The sequence below is a fragment of the Gymnodraco acuticeps genome, unplaced genomic scaffold (assembly GCF_902827175.1).
Source record: "Gymnodraco acuticeps unplaced genomic scaffold, fGymAcu1.1, whole genome shotgun sequence".
Classification (NCBI taxonomy): domain Eukaryota; kingdom Metazoa; phylum Chordata; class Actinopteri; order Perciformes; family Bathydraconidae; genus Gymnodraco; species Gymnodraco acuticeps.
This window is the reverse complement of record NW_022990441.1, coordinates 5,819,701-5,846,147: the sequence shown is the minus strand read 5'-3', so window position 1 is coordinate 5,846,147 and position 26,447 is coordinate 5,819,701. Positions and strand designations below refer to the sequence as shown.

General features: G+C 39.6%; 2 protein-coding genes across 4 annotated transcripts; both read left to right on the top strand.

Annotated features, from left to right (window-relative positions):
• The first annotated feature begins 1,466 nt into the window (after nt 1-1,466).
• Nucleotides 1,467-7,213, top strand: tbcb (tubulin folding cofactor B). Of its 2 annotated transcripts, none has more exons than XM_034225640.1 (7): nt 1,467-1,748; nt 2,971-3,113; nt 3,243-3,386; nt 4,278-4,371; nt 4,764-4,955; nt 5,842-5,914; nt 6,015-7,213. In XM_034225640.1, exons 2-7 carry the CDS (start codon nt 2,994-2,996, stop codon nt 6,127-6,129), a joined length of 738 nt encoding a protein of 245 aa, XP_034081531.1. In that variant the 5' UTR covers nt 1,467-1,748; nt 2,971-2,993; the 3' UTR covers nt 6,130-7,213. The 2 variants fall into 2 exon arrangements, with proteins under 2 accessions (XP_034081531.1, XP_034081532.1); XM_034225641.1 differs by having other exon boundaries at nt 1,579-1,752; nt 6,015-6,228.
• Nucleotides 7,214-8,725: 1,512 nt separating this feature from the next.
• On the top strand, nt 8,726-25,648 carry clptm1 (CLPTM1 regulator of GABA type A receptor forward trafficking). Of its 2 annotated transcripts, XM_034225599.1 has the most exons (15): nt 8,726-8,859; nt 12,227-12,363; nt 16,819-16,942; nt 17,159-17,317; nt 17,497-17,614; nt 17,705-17,790; nt 18,160-18,280; nt 18,433-18,677; nt 19,136-19,229; nt 19,307-19,497; nt 21,197-21,292; nt 21,555-21,690; nt 23,409-23,576; nt 24,140-24,282; nt 24,319-25,648. In XM_034225599.1, exons 1-15 carry the CDS (start codon nt 8,809-8,811, stop codon nt 24,427-24,429), a joined length of 1,980 nt encoding a protein of 659 aa, XP_034081490.1. In that variant the 5' UTR covers nt 8,726-8,808; the 3' UTR covers nt 24,430-25,648. The 2 variants fall into 2 exon arrangements, with proteins under 2 accessions (XP_034081490.1, XP_034081489.1); XM_034225598.1 differs by having other exon boundaries at nt 24,140-25,648.
• Nucleotides 25,649-26,447: the final 799 nt, after the last annotated feature.

Sequence of the window (26,447 nt, the reverse complement as noted above, 5' to 3'; positions counted from 1 at the left end):
TAAAAAGATTTGCATCATGCTCAGGTCATTATAGTGGCAATTTCACTCTGTATTTAATAAAGAAAAAACTATAATTTACTCAAATAACTTTCTGTGTGGGGGGAAATTATTTGGCTGTATTGCATGTTAGTGCATCAATGACTTACCAGTTATCTCCCACTCAAAAACAGAAAGTTTATGATTATATGCACATGCCTTAACCTTAATCCTAGTTAATGATAAACTGTTTGTCAGACACCGAATTGTGCTTTTAATATGTGTCTCAAATATGTGAGCATGGCCAGCAGATACTTTGAATGAGGCAGGGTTGTCTCCATCATCAACAACCAAAGGAATGTAAATCCTCGCTGTGGGACTGTGGGATGTCTCAGCCCCCCTCTGCCCCTCCTTCTCCGGGGTTTGGTTGTCTCATATTTCTTTGATCTCATCTTTTCTGCCCATACATGCTCTGTTATCTGTGTTCAATGAATACTTTGGTCCACCGAAATATGTCCATGATTAATGAAAAGGTCCATTTTATTTCTAGCAGGGATTTTTTTCATATATTGTCAAATGTTCTATCAAACATCCAGCATGACAAAGTTAGAAATAGTTTTAGGAAATGGACAAATGGAGGATTTACAGCTCAAGCCTGTCCAAACAGGACTGTGGACTACATTTATTTCATAAAATATCAGATGTTGTAATAAAAATGTAGGCTACTTTACAGAAGCCAAAATTACAATGGACCCAGACATGGTGTGGCTTTGCTGGCAATTATTGTTATATAACAGTATCTATTGCCTTAGGTAAAGCTGATTATCAGGTCAAACCCTAAGTAGCAATATTAACTTGTCACACTTTATATTTTGTTATTACATAGTCGTTATTACAAGTTTCTGTTTTATAGCCGGATCGTGTGACTTATGCTTATTATGACACTTGGCTTTATTCCAGTGCAATGATAGATTTATTCTTATCCATGCAAGACTCAAAGCCCCACTGCCAACATTTATATAATAATAATAATAATAATACTAATAAATAAGTCGCTTAATGAATTACAATTTTTTAATTTATACAAATTAAAAGGTAATCGTATATATATTAATTAATTACAAGTTTTTAATTTATACAAATTAAAAGGTAATCGTATATATATATATATATATATATATATATATATATATATATATATAATTAAATATATCAGGTTAAAATCCTAATTGAAAACAAACTCGGTTATCATTTGGGACGTTAATATTCCTATAAAATTAACCTGCGTGGAGTCTCCATGGTTTAAACTGGACGATAGCGCCACAGTATGGTTGTTTCTGTCGCATCACTCCTGCTCCTATCTCGATTGGTTGGCTTCATTTGCTTTCCCTGATGTGATTGGTGGTTTCATGTCTGGGGGGGTGTGGTAGAAGAACGTTCCAGAAATGGGATGTATGAGACCATGATGTAGCAGTTAGTCATCAATTATAATAAAAGTGCTTTACTGGTTTCATTATTTTATTTTAGTCAATAAAACATGCTCTTTTCAAGGGGTCCCTTTTAAAAGTTAGTTAAATACTGATGCTCGTTGAATAAAACAGCGCGCTAATGTGACGTAACGGGGTGGGTCGTCTAGTGGTCACGTGATTTTTGGCGTGGTAAAGCAAGAGAGGTATCTAAACCGTACACATCTTGCTGCGATACTCCTGTTACTCAAGAAGGGATACTCTGGTCATTTGCTTCAAACTTCTAGAAAAATACCCCTTTTTTAAGTAAGTATGGCAGAATTACTTTATATTGTAGCGTGTTTATGGTATCCAACGTGACTCTGCTGTTGCTAGCCATTCTAACAGAAGGTGGCTAGCTACACGAGCCATTCTAACCATTCTAACAGAAGGTGGATAGCTAATGTAAACTAGCTAACGTTAGCTAAAATACAAACGATATTAAATGATGAAAGGTCTTAAAGTGTATAAACATGAGCAACAAAGATGGTAATTGACCAAAGTTAAACGTGTAACTTCAAAATGCTGTGTAACACTAAGTGGTAAACTACTAGTAAGAGGTAGGGCGGGTAATTTATTTTAGACACGTTTTGTTATATTTGTTGAAATGCTCATTACATCCCTACAGAGATAGAAACATATATTACCCTGACAAACAACATGATACAAACATATCCTTATCTTTCCTAGTCGGAGGAGTTTAATTTATACTGCGACGTTACCCGTTGCGCATCACTACAGTGTTACCCTAGTTGACAGCTGTGCTCCTATCCCAGGATGCATTGCTGGGGGTAAAAGAGCAACAATTTAAGACGACCTGTGAGTGGGCAACCCTTTGATCCTCGTTATGGTTGTCTTTGTAATCATATCTTAACATTTTATTTATAGCGAACACTGTTTGTGTGTGTGAGAGAGAACAACTACTGTGTAGGTACATTTACTATGGTGCTGCAGCATTTGGACATTCTTATTTTCTTGAATATTTTAATGGGTTGCAATTGAATACATTGACTCCACTACAATTTCGCATCTGGCTATACCATGCATGTCATTTGACAAGGGTTAGGATTACAAATGTTGAGATACTGTGGACAAGAGGAAATATTTAAAATATTCTCACATGTACAAAAAACTGTGTTGTACATAAAAATACAATTTTTTTTAAATGAACAATGTACAGTACATGTTTTTGCTAATGACTCACGAGTACTCTCACTTAAGTAATATTTTGAATACAGGACTTTGACTTTAAATGAAGAACTTTTAGACTATGGTTTATTACTTTTACGTGGGTAAACGATCTGCAAACTTGTTCCTCCACTGCTTGCAAATTGCTTCGATGAAAGTTTACTTGCCGTCAGGTTTTAATATTAGGAATTATGCAACATGACACCAGGAAATTACCTTTTAACAGTATTTATACACAACTGTGGGATCAATTTGACTCCTGTTGGCTAACATGTCACATTGTTTGCCTTTTTGTTTTCAGTTTTTGCGGATTCAACCAGCATCATGGACGGCGGAGTGACAGTAGTAACCAATCCTCTTGTGAATGTGCGCCTAACAAGCTCCATCTCCTCCTTCGAGGTGCAGCGCAGGTTCAATAGAGGGATTAGTATAGCAGAACTGAAGGTGAGACTCAGCTTATCACACATTATACATATTTCCTACACTTTGTACTGACATTATTGTTTAATAAAGGCATCTCAGATCGTTATCGGAGACAATAACATCCATCTTGATTGTTTTTATTGAAATTAGGGAAAATTGGAGATGGTTTTGGGTGCAACTCCCTCCTGCATGGACCTGGACTTGTTCAGCGTCTCTGACAAATTCCTGCAGAAAATGGATGACAATGAAGCTTTGCTGGGTTCCTTTCCTGTGGATGATGACTGCAGAATACATGTAGGTAGCTGCTCGGTTTGGAAGATCTTTTAATGTGGTTGTCCAGATCATATTATAGTCAAAAACAGGTAGCTAAATGTATTTGGTTCCAAATCCAATTCTGTTTTCCTGCACCCCTAAAAATATTCACACCAGATAAGATAAGCATTTAACAGAACACATTTCCTGGAGACATTTAAGACAACTTTGCAGTGAAACATTTTCCAACTGGTTTTAACATAAGAACCCATCCATATAGGTTGTGTTAAATAGCACATCAATTATTATACTTTTTACTTTTTTACTTAAAGGTGGGGTAGGTAAGTTTGAGAAACCGGCTCGAGATACACTTTTTGTTATATTCCATGGAATGCTCTTAACATCCTGATAGCAATGAATATCTTAAGTGCTTTGACAAAAAATCCATAAAAAAACGTCATCTGTGGAAGCCGTAGTACTGTAAAAAGCACGACCAATCATCTGAGCCGGCCGGCTAAAATAACTGGATGACCTACCTGCCTGTCAGCCTTCCATCTGTGCACCAACTTATCTCGTGCCCTCATTGGTCATGTGCGCGTTCGTGTGTGTTGGAGGAGGGGCTCTGTAAGGAAGTGGCAGATTTTCTCCGGTCGTGTATTTTCAAATTCTAGCGCACTCGAGCCGGGTTCTCAAACTTACATACCCTACCTTTTAAGTTTACCAACAAGTGCGAGTTTCTAAAACAGTGACCGCTCAAATCTACATTTATATTTCACAATACATTAATTCTGTCAATAGGAAAAGAAAAAGAATGTCATTGTTAAGTTGCTTGTTATAAGCTTAAGTGCTTTACAGTTAATGGCTCACACATGCAAAAATACCCGTGTGGTCTTTTTTCTTTAATTAGCGTCTGTTTTTAATCTTGAATCACAGGTTACCGATACAAGTGGTCAGATGAGCGAGTTCAGTGATGTTTCCAAGGTGGAGAAGTTTGAAATCCCAGAGGACTCTTATGAAAAGAGAACAGGTACAGTCTACATATTTAAGCATCTCTTTACTTTGTCATTATCATAGAATTAACTATTTTTTTCAAATACAATATATTTCCCCCAATTTTGTGCTCAATTGTGGCTAACGCCGCAGCAACGCTTAGCAAAGCTTATCTTGGCTGAATTGATTTGTTGTTAAATATGTCAATCATCTGAAATGAACCATTGTCTATTCATTTAGTGGTTCCAGCCAACTATTGATAAAGCACTTAAGAATGAAACCCATTTATAGCTGCAGCCATAGACAAAAAAAAAGCCTCATCACAGCTTTTATTATTTAGAGATAGTGGTGGTAGTATGCTAACCACTGAAATATGGTAAATACATCATTTGAAGTAGTCTGTTCTTACAATCGAATTTCTTCCTTCAGATTCAGCAAGGTCATTCATGAAGAAACATCGGGTTGGTGTCTATAACGAGGAAGAAATGGCCAAGAAGAAAGCTGACCTTGCTGCTCGGGAGGAGGAGCAGAAAGCTGCTGCTGATGCTATTTCTGTTGGCAGCAGATGCCAAGTGCAGGTCTCAGGGCAACCGACAAAGCTTGGCACCGTCATGTATGTTGGTAAGTGTGGATAAAGCATAGCTTGTTGACTCCCTTTAGGACATCGGTTGGCTGAGTTGTACATCTTTGTGGTGTGTCATAGTAGACTAAGTCCTCTTATACCTCATTCACACCAACGCAACTCCGGTTCAAGCTCCGTGCTAGAGCTTTTCAGGTTCAGAACCGGTTCTTCGGTTTAGCTCCGGCTCTTTTCACACTGCCCAGAGTCCGACTGGTGCTGCGTCATCGTTTGCGTCATTACGTAACCGTTTGCGTGCCTGCTTCATAAAGCCAAACCCAACCGCCGGAAACCCCTCACAGCTGACACCGACAACAACAACAATGGCCGATTGTGCTCCAGCTTCCTCTGTACCTCTTCAGAAGACCAGATTCCCAGTAGGTAGCTGGTCTCTTCAGTGGACCACTGCTGCTTGTGAAGTTTCTCCATCGTTGTGTACAAACTGGATAAAACGCCGGCTTCTTGTTGTTGTTCAGGAGTTGATCCTGCCCCCGCCTCGACGTAAGCATGACGTATGTGGTGCTTTTGCTCTGGCCGGACAATTTTTTGGTGCTTGAAGCGAACCGGATTCCGGATCTAAGAGGCGCTCCGCTGCAGTGTGAACAAGAAAACCCGGTGCTTTTCAAGCTCCAGCTCCGAACCGGCCCTGAAACACCGTTGGTGTGAATGAGATATCTTTCACCTGATTTACTCTGGTTCAAATGAAATCACCCTCAAGCTTTAATTGTGTAACAGTTGTGTTTGCTCAGTACTGAGTCAATACAATTACCTTTTAACAAAAAAACTGTTTTGTTTTTTGTCAGTTTCAGCAAACAATGAACATCGAGAATTCACGATTGTGACATTGTGACGAGTTCCTGCTGTGAATAACTGTTACTTTAATTGCAGGAACAGCAGATTTCAAGCCGGGCTACTGGGTGGGTCTGAAGTACGATGAGCCCATGGGAAAGCATGATGGAACGTAAGAGCACCATTTTTCTTTTATGTTATGCACAATATTGATCATGATGTTCTTGATTTTTGCATTTGACCCTAGCTTTCTTTAAATTGTTTTCCCACAGTGTCAATGGCAAGCAATACTTTGAATGCGAGGACAAATATGGAGGATTTGTGAAGCCCCAAAATGTGACCGTGGGAGACTTTCCTGAGGAGGATTTCGGTATCGATGAGATGTAGGACTGTAATGTGAGTGTTTCTGCCCGGGAATGTGAGTGACGACCTCAAGCTGTTTCCATTCACCGACTAGAGAGGATGCAAAGTCTCTGTCATCATAATAAATGAATTTTAAGTTTTTTGTATTTTTACTTTGTGCCTCTCTGTGGGGCATTATCCAAAGCACGGTGTCTAAAGGTCTGTGATGCTCAGATTCTCTCTCACTACACAACATGAATGAGGAAAATGTCAGGTAGTACATCTCCTGGTTTGCTACATATGAGAATGGTACAGGATAATCACACCAACAACGTCTAATAAAGGGGCTTTGGTTGCATGTATCACAAGGTCAATATGTGGTCATTTATTTCATGCACTTCGGTTTAATTTACTTGCTTTTGCAGTACCTGTTGCTTCCAAATGTTCGGAACATGAGTCATCTTTGTAATCTGAAAGCCTGTATTGACAGTTTTAACACCAATTTAATTTCTCTTCAATGATTTTTGTATCGGTTAGTACAAAGATCATTGTCTATAACTGTTTATATTTGGCTGTTGTCTTTGCATTTTTTTGATGACTGTTATATGCTGAAAGTTATCATAGAAAAAGTCCTCCCTAAAATACTTCAGCATTGACTTATTGAATCTCTTGCCTTGTATTCAAGTCTAACACACAGCATAAACATTTCTCCAATTGAGTAAAATGGAGAATTGTTTCCAATATTTGATTAAAATAAGAGCTTAATCAAACATTTAACCATATTTCAGTCAAGTGGAAAGATCAAGGAATCTCCTCGAACAATAGTCTCAATATTCCATTGTGTAACACAGCTGCTTAGAGCTTCATGTATACAATGTCTGGGAAGAGATTTTTTTAAATGTATAGGGGGATATTTCTCACTAAACAACTCCTAAATTCCTTATATTTCTTTTATCATTTGTATGTAATCTGATTAAACTCATTTTAAGGTTTCCAAATGGATACAATATGTAAATGCCAGTTATATTTCTCGGACTGGATACCTCTTGTCAAAAAATGAAAATGCATGCAATTGAATGTGTCCTGCTCATATTGAACCACTGAAATAAAACCGTATTTTAAGTTTAAATTGTGGGGCTCCAAATGTGAACGATTACAAAACACTTTTGTACGTAAAACTACGAAGTATACAAATGGATGACAACATCTAAGAATAAATGGTAATAAAAACTACATTTTCGAGTCCTCATGTCTCAGACATTTATATTCGAATTAACTATTTATTTAATTTGAAGTCAAACCTAACTTTGTTTTTTGTAATTTATGTAGTTCCATATAAGCCTGACACATTGATTTTCATTCAGTTTAAGTACAATCTTTAGCACTTTCTTTTCATGTCCTTTACAACAGTGTTTTGTTCGGATTGGTTGTTTAAGTGATTTACATTTAGAAGCAAACCTGTGTTTCCCATCTGTAAGTATAAATGTACTTACAGACGGGAAAATGATATGTATTTATAAGTCATATTTTAAAAAATAAGGTAACGGCTACAACTATCACTCAATATAACTCACTCTTCATTGTAATCCCAACACAGCTCTGAAAAAGGAATAATATGCCTTATTTATACTTTTTTTAATTTGACTGTTCCAATACTGTTAACATCTTTTTCATCCTCTCTAGTTTACAGAAGAAATGTTTATTTATTTTTTCAGAAGATATGTGATTACCACTTATACAGAAATGTAGTGTTCTTTTTTTTTTCTAAACTAATCTCTAAAGTGCTTGTGTTACTATGTGCCAAAGGGTAATGCATATTAATAAAAATGATTTGCCAGTACAAAGGTATCAGATTGAGTCAACTTGTCTGTACATGCAGTATGACACTAACAAAACTGAACTATTAACCCACTATATATAACTTGTTTTGCTCAATAAGAACAAGTGCCTTTGTTAAATACAACATTAAACACACTGCCTACACATTACATTCAAGAGAACCGAACAGGGTGCTATTCAGAAAGTATGTAGTGTGCAGAATATTCTGTATTATACAAGTTGTATCATCCGAGTATATTTAAACATACACTTCTCATGCAGAAAGGCCATTGTCTAAATCTTTTTTTAATTATATTACTGAGGATTTCACATTTAATTGGTTGAGGTTGTTTACTTTATATAGTTTGTCTTAACATACAGTGACATGAAAACAGTAAGGTTGGGTTTGTATTTTGCAAATGTTCTGCCACAAATATAGTGTTTTGCTAATCCAATAAGATTTATAGATAGCCAGATCGTTATACAAATTAATGTATGGTTAAATAAAAATCAAACATGAACAAATCAAAAATAAATACACAACAAATTAAATTCCTTATAAACTGCTGCAGTTATTACAATTAACACGTTTTTGCCGTATTTTTAGTGTGTAGGTAGGTTTTATGTATTTTCATTCATTTTTGTCCATTCAAAAATCAAAACATTATATAAAGGTATTAGTATAGTATATAGGTACATATACAGAGTGAAAACATGAATTAAAGAAATATAAATAAAATAGTCATAAAAACAAAAGGTAACATTTCGCTTGGATTGTATGTAGTTCCTTTACATCCCTGAAGACGAATGCCAGAGCGATGACGCTACATACTGTCCTCTCGCGAGAAGCAGCGCATTTTCCCATGCAGCAGCAGTGTGGTGTGTTCGCGATAGAGACAAGGGAAGATGGCGACGCAGGAGAGCGAAGCAGCTCAAGAAATCGTCAGCAACGGCGAGGTAAAAAAATGAATGACACACTTAGTACCTTATTATCTATTTTACGCCCAGGAGAAAGGGCAGTTTTTATGTGTTTGAGAGTGGAGTGAGGGGCCGTTAACATTTAAACGTCTTGCCGATCGGTACACGAGTGACGTTGTCAGTGCCGGTTGGTTTTAAAACGACCCCCTCCTGCCGTTCACCGAGACATCCTGCCTGTTTGCGGATAAATCCTGCCGGTCAGCGGAGTGAGAGCCGAGTTGTTAACGGGGAAATATCACCCGAAGACATACAATTACATAAAAGTGACAAGATAATTAGTTGACTCCATGTGTGTCGGTGTGAGGCTGCTGCAGTGTCAGTTAGCTATCACAAGGCCTGAAGCTTAACAACGCAGCTCGGCTTCTCCTGCCAGGCCGGTCTCAAGCAGCTCACACATCTCTAATTCACGGCGAGCCACCTGCTTCTCCATATACACATATTACAGGGAAACCTTAAAGCTCCATGTTCATTTGGGATGCTACACGGCAAAGCTTTATCTGCCATTTCATCTGGGTAACATTGACAAGTGACAAGAATCAAGTGTAATCGTCGAATTGATTTGGCTAACCCTGGGAAAATGCTCAAATACATTTGTTAAATAACAGTTGTTGGAGTTAATTGGGACGGCATCTCCATCCAGCAATTATTTCCGATTGACAAATGTCACAAGTTACCAGAGGTCATAGTGAATCATCACTTTCCAGAGACAGACCACGGGTCTGTCTTGTCTTGCCTTTTAATTTGAAGTCTGTCACATTATTAACATTTCTAGTGATATAACATATTGACATGATCAGGGAAGAAGATTAGGTAAATATTATGCGTTTTAATCTATTAAGCACAAGACAGACCTGTCATTTGATTATTTTTTTTATCATTTGATTTATGATTTACCAATGGGTCTTTAAATAATTTGGTTAAACTTTTTGGTTTTGGTCTTTTTAAGGTTTAGCTTTTCAATCTAGAATCTAGGTTGTGTTTTTTTGTCCCAGGTCATGCCTCTTATGTCTTTACACTACATTGCAAAGCAGATAAATCTCATAAAAATTAAAGATGGCAGCAAAACCTAGAATTAGGTTAAATAAAGACATGTAGGCCCACTGCTTTTCTACTCAACCATCTGGGTAAACCAATAGCAGATAAAAACGTTCGATTTGTTTTAATACAATTTGAGTGTTTTGTACATTTTGGAAACTCCCTTAAAACAGCAGTAATATGTTATTAAACTACATATTACAAAATGCTTAGCTCTTTGATTCAAATCTAATTATAATACTCAAGTGGCAGAAACTAGGGCAAGGGTTCAACATGCGCGTATTGTCTCTTCTTGTAATGAAATTGCAATGTCTGGATAAATGCATTATTAGTTTACGATGAAGCCATTATGTTCCTCTTGAGGCCCGCTACTGGCGAGTCAGTTGAGAGAAGTGTCTGGTATTAATCTAGTGGGGGAAAATGAATCTGCTTAGTTCTTTTTATGTTCTCAGTTTTGATTTAATAAATCTACTGGGTACAGGTGAAACTTTATTGCGGTGAGCAAAAGACACATGATAAAATCAGTGTTTTCATCTCTAAGATATCATCCATTTTAATTTCCCTTTTACACTAGCCTGATGTGTAAAGACCATCTTCAAAGTTTGAAAATGAGCATTTAGGGATGATCCGACCGATCGAGATCGGCCGATACTCACTCTCTACCGATCGATCGGTGCTCTCTAAACATGCAGATCGCGAGAGCCGATCACATGACTTAAAATACATGACGTAAAATACATGACACTTTTCTCTGTGCGCGACAAAACAAGCTCGCCAAAATGGCTTCACCGGTCTGGCAGTATTTTAAGGTGTGCATTCTAGCTTGCTTCCTGCTGTAGGAGATAGTGTCACCATGTGTGATAAACATTACCAAAGCAATCTTGGCTTCTGTCAAAGACTGACTTATCTAAACTTTTGGCCCTCTTCCTTCCAGACAGGTGTGAAGCATTTGCTCTGCACCTTGAGCAGGTGGTTAATTGTTAATCCTTGCTCAGTGTGTAATATTGTAAATTATTATCTCGAGCTGGAACAGATACCCCTGTTTCTCGTGTTGAGCATATGAATGATCTGTGTGCTTAACGGTTATTACGTTGATCCCTCTAGGAGACAGAGACATACATGTCTCTGCTAATATAATTTGTGTCGTTTAAACAAAACAGGACAAGGCCAGGAAGCATGAAAAGCTCTATTTTGAATCACTGCATGTCCTTGAAATTCAGTTTATGATGGTCCTGGGTTAGTGGCTTATTAGAAAACCTAAACCTTTACAAGGTTCAACCAGTTATTTTTGGCCTTCTCTGCACCGCAATAACCTGCTGAGCGGAAAATACTGTTGTTTCTGGAGGCTAACTTCTGGTCTCCCTTGTGTTCATGACAATGGGGGAGATTAGATGTTTAGATAGGGAAAGAGTCTCCTGACTTGGCTTGTGTATTGTGTCACTTCAATACAATGTGGCCTTGCTGCAGGGGCGTTGGGCCACATTGACATGCTAAAGCAAACCTTTGACAAATTTGACTGATTTCAATAAAATAGTAGAATAGCTTCAGTGCTTCCCCTAGGATGGAGTCATAGCAGCGGTGCTAAGGCCCAGCAAAATGTGAACGCGGAGCGCGTGGAATCTTTTAGTGTGTGCACGTGCGAAGTGCGCCCCGCCAATATGTTTCTAGGTGTCTGCCAGCACAAGAAAGGCTCTTGAGGCCTAGTACATAGAGTGGCAATGTCTCAAGATTTAGCAAAATACACCTTTATTGAACATACAGTACAAATACTACAAATCCACATAACAAACAATCAAAAAGGGTCGCCACTTATTATTATTTAATTTTTGGTACCTGGCTGGCGCCCCCTAGTGGCGGAGCGCATATTTCAGTGCCGCTGCTATTTGTATATGGGGAAACACTGTGCTTGTTTTCTCTGACCAGATCTGTATACATGCAAATGTATTTAACTTACATCAGATAAACCGCAATTCATCATATTGGAGTAGCTGGAATGAGAGAATCTTTGGCATTCAATATTTTTTTCAATTTTCAGTTATTCAAATTGTTCTGTCAAGTCTGATATAATGTGCATCACCGTATCTAAACCTTCGTTTCTTAAAGATGCACAAAATACACCCAGTTTCGCCAGTAAATTGAGGCTTATCTTTCCCCTATTGTTGATATTCTTTTGTTTTATCACCACATTCACTCCTTTTTACTGCCAGTGAAGGTGTTCTTGTTCGATATTGTACTTGATCATGCAATGTCAATGCCCCGCCATCATTGGGATTTCTTTGGGTACACTGACCGTGTGTCTGTATGGTTGTAGGTGAGCAGCAATGGGACCGTTGCAACGACAGATGGCGAGGCTGTGCAGACGGCTGAAACTGCACAGGATCCTCAGGAGCAGCAGCCACCGCAACAACCACCTAATGCATGGCAGGTCATTAAAGGAGTCCTCTTCAGGTGAGTGTCCCTTTTTGTCTTTTGATATGGCAGACTCACCCTTCCATCAGATCCCCTCCTACAGATATAACTTTAGATGTAAGGTGGTGTCTAAATTCATATAAAAGCTGGGTGCTACTTAGCTAACGTCCACTATGCCTCAGATCTCTGTGCAGAGGTTTAAGTCTGTCGCTTGCCTTTACCCATATTGGCTCTATTACAAAATGGTCGTCTCGTCTTTTTCCGTGCAAATTGCAGCATAGATAAACCAGACTATTGTTTCAGTAGTAAAACATCATCGCTTTATTTCACAGTTAATGATCTGATGCACTTATCTAATCTCTGCAGTGGAAGATCTCTGTAGTTGTATACTGCTGTAGTTTTCGGAATATATTAATATCTAGGGCTATCGTTTGTATAACCAAACATACAAAATCCCCAGCAAGAAGTAAGGGCTATTTTGCGCTGCATTAGTCATGCAAAGCACAGCGTGTGTGGAGCTGGTACCAGTGTAGTAGTTTTTTTAGCAACTAGTTTGAATAAAACCTCTACATTTAAAAAAAACATACACGCTATATTGCACCCCTTGACAGTGAAACGCCACGCGTGAGGCTTTTATTAGCTTTTATTAGTCTCCTTTTATCAGCTAAATTACATCGAGAGCAACAGGTGTGAGTTAAACAATACAATAGCCTATTCTGCTAATTCCACGTTGTTACAACATGCTACGCAGCGGCAGAAACAAGAAAAGTTGGCATATAGAATTGACACGGAGGGAGAGAGAGACACAGGTAAACAGAGAGAGACAGACACAGCACACAACAGGTAGCCTGTGTCTCTATTGTCATACAAAACACCTTTTCAAATGACCCATTATTACAAAATATATTCAAAACTCACTATTCAGTCTTCAGGTGGGTCGTGTGACTCTGGCACCTGTTCAACTTGTACCTCAATGCGAGGGCGTTTAAGAACAAATCTATCCATCCGAAATATACAATTAATCCTAGAAGTTCTGCTGTCTGTCTGTCTGCAATTTACTCGGCGTGAGTTTGGGGACTTTTCACTGTGAACTAGGGATGTGCATCTCCATCACTGAGGCCGATACGATGCGCATCTCGATACGTTGCCACGATACGATACATTTGAAACACCAGGCGATGCGATACGATACGATTCACCCCTGTTGCGATACAGTTCGATACGATTTGATTCAACATTATGCGATACGATGCGATTCAACACGATGCAAAAATAATGATACTTCAATTTGGTACGACAGAGGATTTTTGTTTTATTCCTTATATGCAGCAAATCATACATTAACAAAAAAGTGCTTTACATATTTGGTACTGCACATCCCATCATGCCGTTTATTTTTTTACCTTTAAAAGCTCTCCAGAGTACAATTGTATAACACCTCACAGTTAAACAATGTAAGGATGCATTGCTCATGATTAACAATGTGCAAATAACAGCTACCATAGTGCAATGCCCATACAGCTGCCAGCCTGATGTGCTTAACACTCATTCATAGGCTAACTCACCAGTGAGCAGAAAGCAGTGGGTTCTATATGAACAATAAAGAAAATAACCTTTCACAAACAGGTATTTCATAACTGCTTACAGTAAGGAAGACATTTACATTATTATTGGCCGTCACAGGCTGCTGTAAACTAAACACCACTCTCTCTGACAGAACACCTCACTGAGTGATTTAACTCGTATGTCTAACTTTCATGTTTCTCTTTTCAGCCGCAGACCACATGTCGACTCTTTATGTGCGTCGCTAAGTTCCTCGTACTACTTGTGTACTTTAAATCGGCTCGGCATCGTTAACAATTTGCGAGCGATTTTTCAAGTTGACCGTCTGTAGTATATAGTGCCGCGCACATATACCATCAGGACGTTACTGATGGGGTGCGGCTGCGGAGTGATACTGTGTGTATGCAAGCCCGCATCTAGGACGGATCTATGTATCATGGCTGTAGACCTGTTAAGTAATAAAGATACCTCATACAAAGGTCTACGGATACCTTATTACTCTCCATGACCTGCGGTCAACGATGTAGCATAAAGGACTATTACACCGTCTTTCTTGAACAATCCGAAGTGTTGCCAAACGTTTGATTTGTAGGTATTTTTCGGTGCGCTGTGTTTCTCTTTCTCCTCAACTTCCGTGTGTGTTGATAACTGAGACTCTCGGCCTCCGTAGTGGCGAAGATATCAAAGATCGTATCTGCTGAGCATTGACAAGATTAGGGGATTTTATATGAATGAATCGGTTTTTTACCGATGCAAAGACGCTACGCAATCGATGCATCGCGAGTTCAACCCGGTTCAACCCAAACTGTAGCCGATGTGCACTCTTTCAACCGGTGCACTCGCATCTTGAACGTTTATGCCGGTGCACCGATGCGAATCGGTCAATCTTAACATCTCTACTGTGAACGTGACGTATCGGTAATGCATGACGCAGCAGACCCAACGTTTCGTTGCTCTGATTGGCTGTAGGTCTATTCAAATTACATTCGGAGGCATTTTGATTTGACCGCGGCCGCGCTGATATTATAACGCGAGAGAATTTACACACCTTTAGTGTATAAAACTCCCCCACTACTTAGACTATTCCTTGCACCCCTCTAGCATAAGCCCGAATGGTCTCAACCATATTGCGTCAGTAACGTGCACTTGTTGTTACAGCAGGATCAGTTTGTGTGTTGTGGACACGACCGGTAGATCTTCGCAATCCGTGTTCTCAACATGCTTACTTTAACATACTTTTTCATGGTCGAGCTAAGGTATGGCTAAGCCATTTCTTGGTATGGCTGTAGCCTACCCCAGCCATACCCTGGCGCCGCCACTGATTGTAAATGAAAAAAAAGAATTTTCTTTTTTTTTGACAGTTCAACTAAGATTCACACAATTCTCGACAGAACATAAAATTGCTTCAAATCATCACATGTAAAAAATACCTATGCAAAAGTGTTAACAAATGATTCGTTGAGTTTTGTCAGTTTGCCTGGCGGTGATTGAATTTAGCTTTTAACATCCGTCACAAGGTTTTAAAAAAAAAAAAATTGCAGCTTTGGCTACAGAGGACAGAAATGTGTTAAAACTGCAAAAATCCACTTTTAGATCATTTTGACTCTTTGGACTAAATAATGCCAAACTGAGATCTTGACCGAAGTTGCTTTCCTCTACACTGAGCAACAGCCTATAAGTAAAAAATAAACAAAAAAAAGACATGTGAAAAATAATATATAATATCAGATAGAAAATGCAACATCGTATGTCTTCACTTCTAAATGTGTTTCTTTAACGGTCACTTATTAATTCTGCAAGAAAAGGCGCCTCTCTTAAAGTCTCAATGTTAGATTAGATTAGCTACCTTTTTAGTTTTCCCTTCCTGCAGCAGCTCTTCATGGATCAAGAGGAAAGGTCTTAAAGGAGAGGTGTCATGGCCATTTCCACTGATCATAATTCCATTGTTGAGGTATACTAAAATGGAAAAATACTGTGCAATTTTCCAAACTCACATTGGTTTCGCATACAGCATCTCTTTAAAGTATATGTATTCAGCAGTATTCACTTTCTCCACTAAACGGCTCGCTGCAGCTCTTGCCCCCCCCCCTCTCTGTGAGCACAGTGTGCTCCGATTGGTCGGGACCAGTCGGGACGTTGTGAATCGCGCTGAGCTCCGTGGAGGTGTGATTTCCTTGTTTAGCGATACACAGCGAAACACAGCCAAACTCACCCTGAGCACACACAAAGTCACAGCCGAAGTAAAAACAATAAGTGTGGCTTGATATCGAGTAAGAAAAAGGTTGATAAACGCTGTGAGAATGGGTCTGCAGAGAGAATTTCACCGCGATCCCAACTGTCTGTTATCAGCCTGCAGCCAGGGAGGAGAAATCAGCAGAGCTGCCTGCACTGAGTGAGTGTGTGAGGAAGTCGTGGATTGGTCAATTTGGACCAATCAGCGGGGGCTTAACGTAACGGCTCCGCAGACGTAACGTAACGGCTCCACGGATTGGCCCATTTGGTTCCGGCTACCGCATGACCGTATCGCGTCATAGTTCTGGGCATGGCTACTGGGTGTTCACACGTCACAATGTCCAGGAAGAACATGGAAGAAGGTCAAATAGTTCCAACGAGGCGTTTTGGGGAGGTATTTTCTGTGTTAGAGCTTTACTCCCAACAGGGTGCACTTTGAGGGTTTTGACTCTGCAGCCCATTTACATGCATAAAAACCTTCATAACACACAAGGGGACGGGTAATAACCGGCAAAGCATGACATGTCTCCTTTAAAACAATATTTTTTTCTCAAAGTAATTTATGATAAGGCACCCAGTAAAATGTACAAACACATTTAAAAGGAAACATTGGCAATTTTCAACCAATGATTGTTATCTTTTTATTTTGTATTCCCTATTTACCAAGTCTTATTTTCCTGACTCTTTTTTTCAATTCAGAATCTTCATAATCTGGGCGATCAGCAGCTGGTTCCGTCGAGGGCCGTCCACTCCTGACCCCAGCACTCCAGGCGGGGCCCCCAGCGTACCGAGCAGGAACCTGTTCCCCAAAGAAACCCTCATGGTATTAAACCCTCCTCTCTGTCCATATCCTCTATCTGCATGGCAACCTGTTCTTAATTGAATTGAGGGTGTTCATTCTTAAACATCCCTCACACTCTGATCCCCTGAAGAGTTTTACAGCAGCCCAGTGTTATCGCTTCTTTCAGAACAACTCACAAGCCAACCCCCGTCTCTGATATATCATAAACACCTTTTTATTTTCTCACCATCCCTACAGGACCTGTATGTGTACTTGTCCCCAGATGAGGTGTTCACTGACTTCAACAACACAGAAGCCCTGTTCTGGTTCCACAGGGACCTGGTCTATGGAGACTGGAACATCGGGGAGAACGGGGACGGCTGTTACGAGCAATATAAGGATATGGAAATCCCAGAGGTGAGGAGGAAGGGGAGGGGCTATATGAGAGATATGCAGCTGGGGAAAGAGGTGACCAACAGGGAACAGTTAGTTCAGTAAATGAGGTGGACGGTCAAGCACACAGAGCACAGTTAGCAAAGAACATGACAGAATGATTGAATCTAAAACACTTCTTCCTGTTTGGTGTGTTTTTGCAGTTTTTAATGCAGAACGGTTCCATATACATGCACGTCTACTTCACTAAAACTGGATTCCACCCAGACCCCAAACGCAAGGGGCAGTATCGCAGACTGGCAACAGTTCATTCATCACGAAGTAAGCACTTGTAGAAAACGCATACATTGGAAACTTAAATGAAATGTTTGGTCATTTTTAAGTGTTAACCCTTACTGTTTACTATTTCAGTGCTGAATAAATTTAAGCGAAGAAAGTTTATGAAGACCAAGAATCTGCTAACGGGAGAGACGGAAGCGGATCCCGAAGTGATCAAGGTACATCGTTTAATTTGACTTATTAGTTGTTGTTGTCTATCATGTAATGCTAGACTGCTAAATTGACCGCTATATCACAGACTTTAGGTGATTGGTAGAATATGAATGATTTGACTTTGTGTTGTTCCTATTATGAATAGAAATGGAATTGTTTGTTCACTAAATACATTAATTTCCATGCAAATTATTACATAGTCTGTATCACACTTTCTCAGTCTCTATCTACAGTTACAGTAAAGATCAACAAGCCCACATCAGCAATACATTCCAGCTTGTTCCTTCAGTACAGCTATACAAAAAATAGAATGAATCAGGGTCAAATCAATATTGACAGATGTCAAATATTAAAACAAATGTGTTTCCTCCCAGCGGGCGGAGAGCCATGGTCCCGTGGAGATTATCTCTCACTGGCACCCCAACCTCACCATCAACATGGTGGACGACCACACCGCCTGGGTCAAGGGCTCTGTTCCCCCTCCTCTGGATCAGCGTAAGTTCCTTCCACTGAAACGCTTGCCTTTTATGCACATTGGCTACATTTGAAAAGGTCACAACTACAAAAGCTGTTTCATCTGGTTTGCAAAGAAGTTATTTTTGTGTCATCAAGCCTGACTTTTGAATGCTCTGTTCTTCTTCGACTAGATGTCAAGTTTGATGCTGTCAGTGGCGACTACTATCCCATCGTGTACTTCAATGACTACTGGAACCTTCAGAAGGACTACTACCCCATCAACGACACCCTGACGACCCTCCCACTGCGCCTCGCCTACTGCCCACTGTCCTTGTGGCGTTGGCAGCTGTACGCCGCCCAAAATGCACGATCCCCGTGGAACTTCCTACCAGACGACACCTACGAGCAGTCGGATGAAGACCAAGACTCTGTCAAGGTGAGAAAACTAATTGCATTAGACTTAATGTGGTGATGTGGAATTAGTTATTTAATGCAGATTTGCTTTTAGGTACCTTAAGGTTGAGTTGCAAATACATTGGAGAAATAACTGATAGGGTATTATAAAATGAAACCTGAGCTGTATGCTGTATCATTATGCGATTTTATTGGAATGATTTTCTTTGTTGACAGATTTAAAAACAGAATACTCTTAATTACATGGCCTTGGTGTGAAATGTGAATGTCTTGCATACAATACAATGCAACATAATAGGTTCTAGTGGAATACCATCATTTTTCTTGGCAATGTATGTTGATTGTATTGTAGTATATTAGTTATTTATGTTAACCTGGACAGTTTGATGTATTAAAACGACTTTGTTGTCTAGATGTGTTGTTTGAGGACAAAGTAGCCAGTATTTTCAGATTCTAAACATTATCTCTTTTTTTTTATAGACGGCCCTTTTGGAAACCAACCCATACCTGCTGGGAATCACCATAGTTGTCTCCATTGTGCACAGCATCTTTGAGTTCCTTGCCTTCAAGAATGGTAAGTTCCCAATAGCCTGTCTCCATTGAGCACTTCACACTTAGTTTGTCTTCCCCTCACCACCATCTCCTCTTCAGATATCCAGTTCTGGAACAGCCGACAGTCTCTCGAAGGCCTCTCCGTGCGCTCCATCATATTTGGAGTCTTTCAGTCTGGGGTTGTGCTGCTGTACATCCTGGACAACGAAACTAACTTTGTGGTGCAGGTCAGCGTCTTCATCGGCCTTCTTATTGACCTGTGGAAGATCACCAAGGTCATGGACGTCAAAGTAAGTCGGAGCAACACTTGTTTTTTACCATACATAAGTTTGTTGGTTTAACTGTATAAAAAGGTAACTTTATTGCATTTAAATGATCACATTTCTATAGCAGTGATATATTTGTGGTCAAGTTGTGTACTTGCATCAGTGTTGTAGTCAAGTCACCAATTCACGAGTCCAAGTCACTCTCGAGTCACCACTCTTCGAGTCCGAGTCCAAGTCCGAGTCACCAAGGGAGAGTCGTAGTCGAGTCCAAGTCACCCAAGGAGTGTCCGAGTCGAGCCCGAGTCATCATTACCTGTGTTCGAGTCCAAGTCCGAGTCACCCAAGGAGTGTCCGAGTCATCATTACCTGTGTTCGAGTCCAAGTCCGAGTCACCCAAGGAGTGTCCGAGTCGAGTCCGAGTTATCATTACCTGTGTTCGAGTCCAAGTCCGAGTCACCCAAGGAGTGTCCGAGTCGAGCCCGAGTTATCATTACCTGTGTTCGAGTCCAAGTCCGAGTCACCCAAGGAGTGTCCGAGTCATCATTACCTGTGTTCGAGTCCAAGTCCGAGTCACCCAAGGAGTGTCCGAGTCGAGTCCGAGTCCTCATTACCTGTGTTCGAGTCCGAGTCACCTAAGAAAAGTCCGAGTCACAAGTCTTCATGTATTAATCTTCGTGGATATATGTGTTGAAATGTAGCTTCTCCTCTACATTGCTTTTATCCTGTCATGTTATACTAATCTGTTTATTGAACTGCTGTGAAGCGAGTTTGGCTACAATTCTTGTAATAGGTGCTATACAAATATAAAGCTTATTACTGATATTAATATTATTATTATATATAAATAAACTATATGTAAAATGAGTTACCTTTTAGAGAAGTGATTATATTTGTATGCCAATATGTTCCTATGGTAAAGTTTTCGTTTTGCACTTTTATTTTGATAGTAAAAAGATTGGGACTCTTATTTTGAAGGAACTTTTACCAGTTGAATCATTTACTGATAAAGATTTAGCCCCAGAAAGCAGATGGCTACTTAGCATGCAAAATGATGTCATTCTGCATGTTAAGTAGCCATCTGCTTTCGTGTTATCTGCTGAATCTTTATTTATTGGATCATTACTCTGATGATAGTGTTCAAGACAGCCTATATGTCTGAACTCGATCCTTAGAGTAGTGTTTTTTTACGGAGCCTTCTCTTCAATATTGTTTCCACATAACGAGCATTTAGCGCTGCTCTTTTCCAATGTGGAAGCAGAATGTGTGAAAGCATACAGCACGATGCGGGTGTGTCTCTAGACATCTTTAGACTGGAATAGCGGCCCAGTACGTGAACTCGCCTCACAGGTGCACACGCCAAGATAGAGGATATCAGACTCCAGAGAAAATGTGTCAGTGCGTCAATGTACAAGTCGAGTCCGAGTGATCGTGGGGAGAAAAATTAATGTGTCCGAGTCCAAGTCAGCGTACGCGATAATTCACGAGTCCGAGTCCAAGTCGCTCAGTGCGCGAGTCCGAGTCAAGTCACGAGTCCCGAAAATCGGCACTCGAGTCCGAGTCCAGGACTCGAGTACTCCATCTCTGACTTGCATTAATCCCAAAACCAGTGAATGTGTGTATTTTTCCAACTGCAATTCCGCATGCGGTGTATCTGTACATAACTGCTTCTTGTTGTGCCCTCATAACTACATTCCAGTAACCATCTGTGTTTATCTTTCTCCAGTTGGACAGAGAGAACAAAATAATGGGGCTGATTCCAAGATTGCAATTCAACGACAAGTCAACATATGTGAAGTCTTCAACCAAAATCTTCGACGACGTAAGTTTAACCAAGACTGCACTCGTCACATTGGTCACATTCAGAGGACCCTGCTTTCAAAACGACATTTAGGGGACAATATGTAAATCACATATGAGGGACGTGTTATTTGAGCAAAAAGGCAAGGCTAAATGCACACGTCTCTGTTGGGGTTGATCAAATATTATAAGCATGTCTTGTTTAAAATAATACTAATTGATTTGCTTTTGTAAGTCAATTTCTTATAACCTCTTCTGACTGCCCACTTTTCTCTTGTGAACAGATGGCCTTCAGGTACCTGTCGTGGCTGCTCTACCCTATCTTCGGTTGCTATGCGGTCTACAGTATATTGTACGTAGAGCACAAAGGCTGGTACTCCTGGGTACTCAGCATGCTCTATGGCTTCTTGTTAACCTTTGGTAAGTCAAATATATAAGAATTAAAACTCACATGCATCTGCAATTTGCCTGTGTGTATATATATATATATATATTAGTGCTGTCAAAATTATCGCGTTAACGGCGGTAATTAATTTTTTGAATTAATTGCGTTAAAATATTTAACGCATTTAACGCATCAGAATGGCCCGCCCCATACGTGCCACCAGTGGCAGCGCCAGGGTATGGCTGGGGTAGGCTACACCCATACCAAGAAATGGCTTAGCCCCACCATGAAAAATGATGTTAAAGGAAGCAAAATAAAGTCTGCCAACTCGCGGAGTAAATTGCACAGACAGCAGTTAGTAAGATTGATTTCAGGAGCCACGGTTTTGAAAACTTTTGTCACGTAGTGATCGTCTTCTCAATAGAACATCTTTGATAACGGCGTGGTGTTGTTGCAGGAAGTCCCGACGGAGAATACTTTTGCTGTAGTACAGGGGTGCACATAACTGGTACGCAGGTTATGTGCGTAATCTCTCTGAAATGCGTACCTTCACTTGTGTCACAAAGCGCATTTGCGTACCGACGTACTTGTGAAGCTTTTCCAGAAGGCGGTTGGATCACCGGACGACAGAGTCGGTCTCCGTGTGCACAGACAGGGCTGCTGTTAACGTCGGTCTGTACAACGGAATTGTGCCAAAACCACGCCAACCGGCTGCGGAGGGAGACTCCCCCCCCCTTCACTGGAGAACTGCGCTAAAACAGCTGATCACAACGTTCACACTCTGTGGTCATGAAGTACTCCACTAGCCGCCCCCCCCTCTGTCGACTTTCCTGAAGTACTCCCCCGTTGATAGAAATCAACACGTAATGAATTAAGACCCCACGGTTTGATGATTGATAGGTGTGTGGGTTGTCTTTCATTTTGACACGCAGAAAAATGTTATAATAAACATAGATACTGTATGTTAAATGGATATATCCGCCTTCTTTCATTTATCTTTCCATTCCCACAACAATATACATAACTAAATGGCATATTTTGGACATAGTTCGAATGGTGATTAATCATGATTAATTAATTTTTAAGCTGTGATTAATCTGATTAAAATTTTTAATCGTTTGACAGCCCTAATATATATATATATATATTATATATATATATTTTATATATATATATATATATATATATATATATATGAAATGAGGCTGGGAACACTCTTTTATACGGCATGTTATTACCTCAATTCAAATATTGGATATCTGTAAGGCTTTTAACAGAAAATGAATCTTAACAGTGGTTGTCTAAAATGTGTTTTTGAAAATATATGATGGGTAGATGATGTATAGGATTACATCTGTTATTTACAGATTTTGTTAACATGGATTTGATAAAGCAGCACACAAACAATATTTTTAGTAGTAAATGCACCGGGAAAATTCAACATATTTTCTCTGAAATAATGTTTATATTTAGTCTCTTAATGTATAATTGATTTTACCCTAGGATATTTTCCTGTCCATCTACATATTTAAAGGCCAGAGATGTGGCTGATTATATAATTGTCTCACTTAATTATCCTGTCTCCAAGTGGATGTTTTCACACTTGCATCATGGTTACATATCCAACTCCCAATAGCCTCTGCTAGTGCACTGTGTATTAATAGACTCCGTCATGTCGCCTGTTGTCTAATAAATTGCCTCTGGTGTAAAAATGTTTCTAACCAGTGCTTCCTCTCTCTCTTCTGGGTATTAGGTTTCATTACAATGACGCCGCAGTTATTTATCAACTACAAGATGAAGTCTGTGGCCCACCTCCCATGGAGGATGCTCACCTACAAGGCTCTCAACACCTTCATCGATGACTTGTTTGCCTTCGTCATCAAGATGCCCATGATGTACAGGATAGGATGCCTCAGAGATGGTTTGTACTCGCTGATCTACATGTATTTTACTAGATTAAAAAAGGTTGAACAAATGTATGAGTTTATACAATTTAACATGTTATATTCTAGTTATACGTTACCTACCTCCCATAAAATGTGAACTCTGCATTAGTGCAGCTTGCTCATGAGCATTATACACATTTTTACACAATTACTGCAACACTGTGCCAACTGCCATCCTTCTTCACAAGATGAATAGCCTGGTTATTACCACTACAAATCAAACTTGTGAACACTAAAACAATGAGGGTTTTTATTTGAAAATTGAGAAATAATTGATTTAATCTCTACAGCTCTAGCCTGAGAATTACACATGTAGCCTTTTCTGGCTAACTTTGGCATATTTCCAGCTATAGAATTAAAATGCAATGTCTCCGTCACATGAAGCAATAAATTAAAGTTTGATTTTGACTTAAGGACTACATTTACCTACTTACAACTAAGTAGATGTTTTACTTGATGACATATTGTTAATGAGGGACTAGTTTCTTGAAAGTATACTTTTTTTCTGACTGGACAAAACCTGTTTCCTCTCCTGCAGACGTGGTGTTCTTCATCTATCTTTACCAGCGCTGGATCTACCGGGTTGATCCCAACAGGTTCAACGAGTTTGGCACCAGCGGAGTGAAACGTAAGCCGGGCGACCCGATAGAGACGGACCCCCTGGCAGTGATGGACGCCACAGACGACCCGGCAGTGACGGACGACCCGGCAGTGACGGACGACCCGGCAGTGACGGACGACCCGGCAGTGACGGACGACCCGGCAGTGACGGACGACGCTCCCGTCGCCGCCACAGACAAACCAGAGGGGGAGAAGAAGAACGATTAAGCAAAACACCGCCATTATTTACCTCCCTTACCCTCAGTGCTGGGGCGAAGAGGACTTGAAATGTAGGCAGGAAGTGGATTTTTCGTTCAGTAGTTATGGACACCACTACAAAAAAAAAATGCAGTTCAACTGTTCCCTGTGATTTCTGTGTGCATCCACAGAGAAATCATATTCAGTGTAGACTTAAATTCTTATTTCTGTTCCCCGCCCTCTCGTTTTGCAGTTCCAGTGAAGTAAAACCAAACGTGATGTACTGTATTCTGTTTGATTTCTCAGAGGGTAACAATGTATTGGAGTAGAGGTTTGGAAGGGAACTGGTTGCAGTTATACTACATTTTTTTTTTTTTTTTTATACGAGTGGAAAAGAGGCTCCGAGTCCGAGCAGCTTTTTTTTTTGGTGTAGATTCCTTGTGAATTTTTCTTTTCATTCCATGTGAGCACCGTGTTCAGATGCCTGTAAACTGGTTAGTGGTGCTGGAGGAAACTGGAAAGATCCTGAGCCACGAAGAAGTTACGAAAAGAGGAGGTGGAGACTGGAAACAAGATGGACGACCCAGACAGTGACTACTACCCTCAATTTTAAACAAATGTTTAATGTTCTGAGCTGAACATAAAAAATAACAGCCTTGTTGGTATTAATATAAATATATTAATATTGTCAATGACTTGATTTTTGTTTTTTAGTCACTGAAACATTCTTTTGTATCTCCTCAAACTGTACAGAGTCTCAGCTTGTCATGTTATTAATGCCTATGTCAAATCTGTCTAACAATAGCTAATTTAAAACTCTAATTTTAATTTCACCCCTCGGCTGAACGTCTGATTTCCAAATTGTTTCACGTTCACATTTCGAACCATCACCTAGACGGACACGGTGGAGAGTGTCAGGTGTGGCTGGAAGAATTACAGTGTCTCTTGTTTTAATTTTGAGTGCTGTAAGTCCTGAAAGAAAGAGGGTTCCATGTTGGTACATTTTGATTCATTCATGTTTATAGTAAAATTCAAGTGTGATTTAAAATGTCTATGCAATGCTTTTTTGATGTTATTACTCATTTTTACATTCAGGGTTCAAGAATGATATTTTTGCCTGAAACTTAGTTCATAATTTCCATTGATGTTACAGGAACTAGTTTATTTGTGTGCTTGTGAAGCATGCATATGTAGTCAGGTCTTTGTGCTCGTTCTCCCTGAAGGGTTTTAAAAGATTGCAACTCATGAACATGTTCAAAATCATATCAATTATTTTCACTAATGAGTTTTTCTTTTGTCATAAAGCTGAATAATAGAATCATAATTTCATCCAAAGGTCAAAAGGTGATGACTTAAAAATTGTTTTAAAGATTACATTTACAAGAAATAAAAATAACAAACAATACTTTCAATCACAGGATTAAAGCCCTGTTTTGCTTGAAAAAGTGACTCAAATAATTAATTATGGAAAAAGTCTTAACCGAATTCCTTTCTCTTTTCATGCAGATCTTCAGTCAAATAGCTAATTACAATTATTAAATGTACAAGGCATAGTCAGTCCTCTTCACTGTGTGTCTGTGGAAAGGCAGGATGGATTAACTATGCCACAAAATATTAAATGTACTAGATATGTTTGCAATGCAACACAGTGACTTTTTGGAAGTCTAACCTGTAACATTTTGAACATGGATGTCCACGCATTTCTAATAACACTGGGGCCTATTTAGTTTAAAAAGTCAAATCTACCAGGTCATAAACGCATGTTAAAGAGTGTTACACCTAATTGAACTATCTGCAGAAACGGTGTGTTGTCCTCACTTGACCTTGACTTAAAGAGTCCCAAATAGGTTATATCCTAACATATATTCCGAGTAAAAAATATATATTTTTGTGGCCTATTTTAACAGGTGAATGATCTGCCAGGTTGAAAAAAACTCCTTTATATGTAACACCCTCTAGCAGAGAAAAGTCGATTTATTTGTATTTGTTTTTCTTGGTCCCTGCTGAGTCACTGCTTCCTCTAGTCTAAACGCTTCAACTTTCGCTTT

What these genes read in the sequence shown, in the direction of transcription:
- tbcb (XM_034225640.1), top strand. Translation starts at nt 2,994, where the DNA reads ATGGACGGCGGAGTGACAGTAGTAACCAATCCTCTTGTGAATGTGCGC. An exon ending in ATGATGACTGCAGAATACAT is followed by an intron (nt 3,387 to 4,277) that starts GTAGGTAGCTGC and finishes CTTGAATCACAG; the next exon opens with GTTACCGATACAAGTGGTCA. An exon ending in TGGCACCGTCATGTATGTTG is followed by an intron (nt 4,956 to 5,841) that starts GTAAGTGTGGAT and finishes CTTTAATTGCAG; the next exon opens with GAACAGCAGATTTCAAGCCG.
- clptm1 (XM_034225598.1), top strand. Translation starts at nt 8,809, where the DNA reads ATGGCGACGCAGGAGAGCGAAGCAGCTCAAGAAATCGTCAGCAACGGC. An exon ending in AGGATATGGAAATCCCAGAG is followed by an intron (nt 17,318 to 17,496) that starts GTGAGGAGGAAG and finishes GTGTTTTTGCAG; the next exon opens with TTTTTAATGCAGAACGGTTC. An exon ending in CAACCAAAATCTTCGACGAC is followed by an intron (nt 21,293 to 21,554) that starts GTAAGTTTAACC and finishes TCTTGTGAACAG; the next exon opens with ATGGCCTTCAGGTACCTGTC.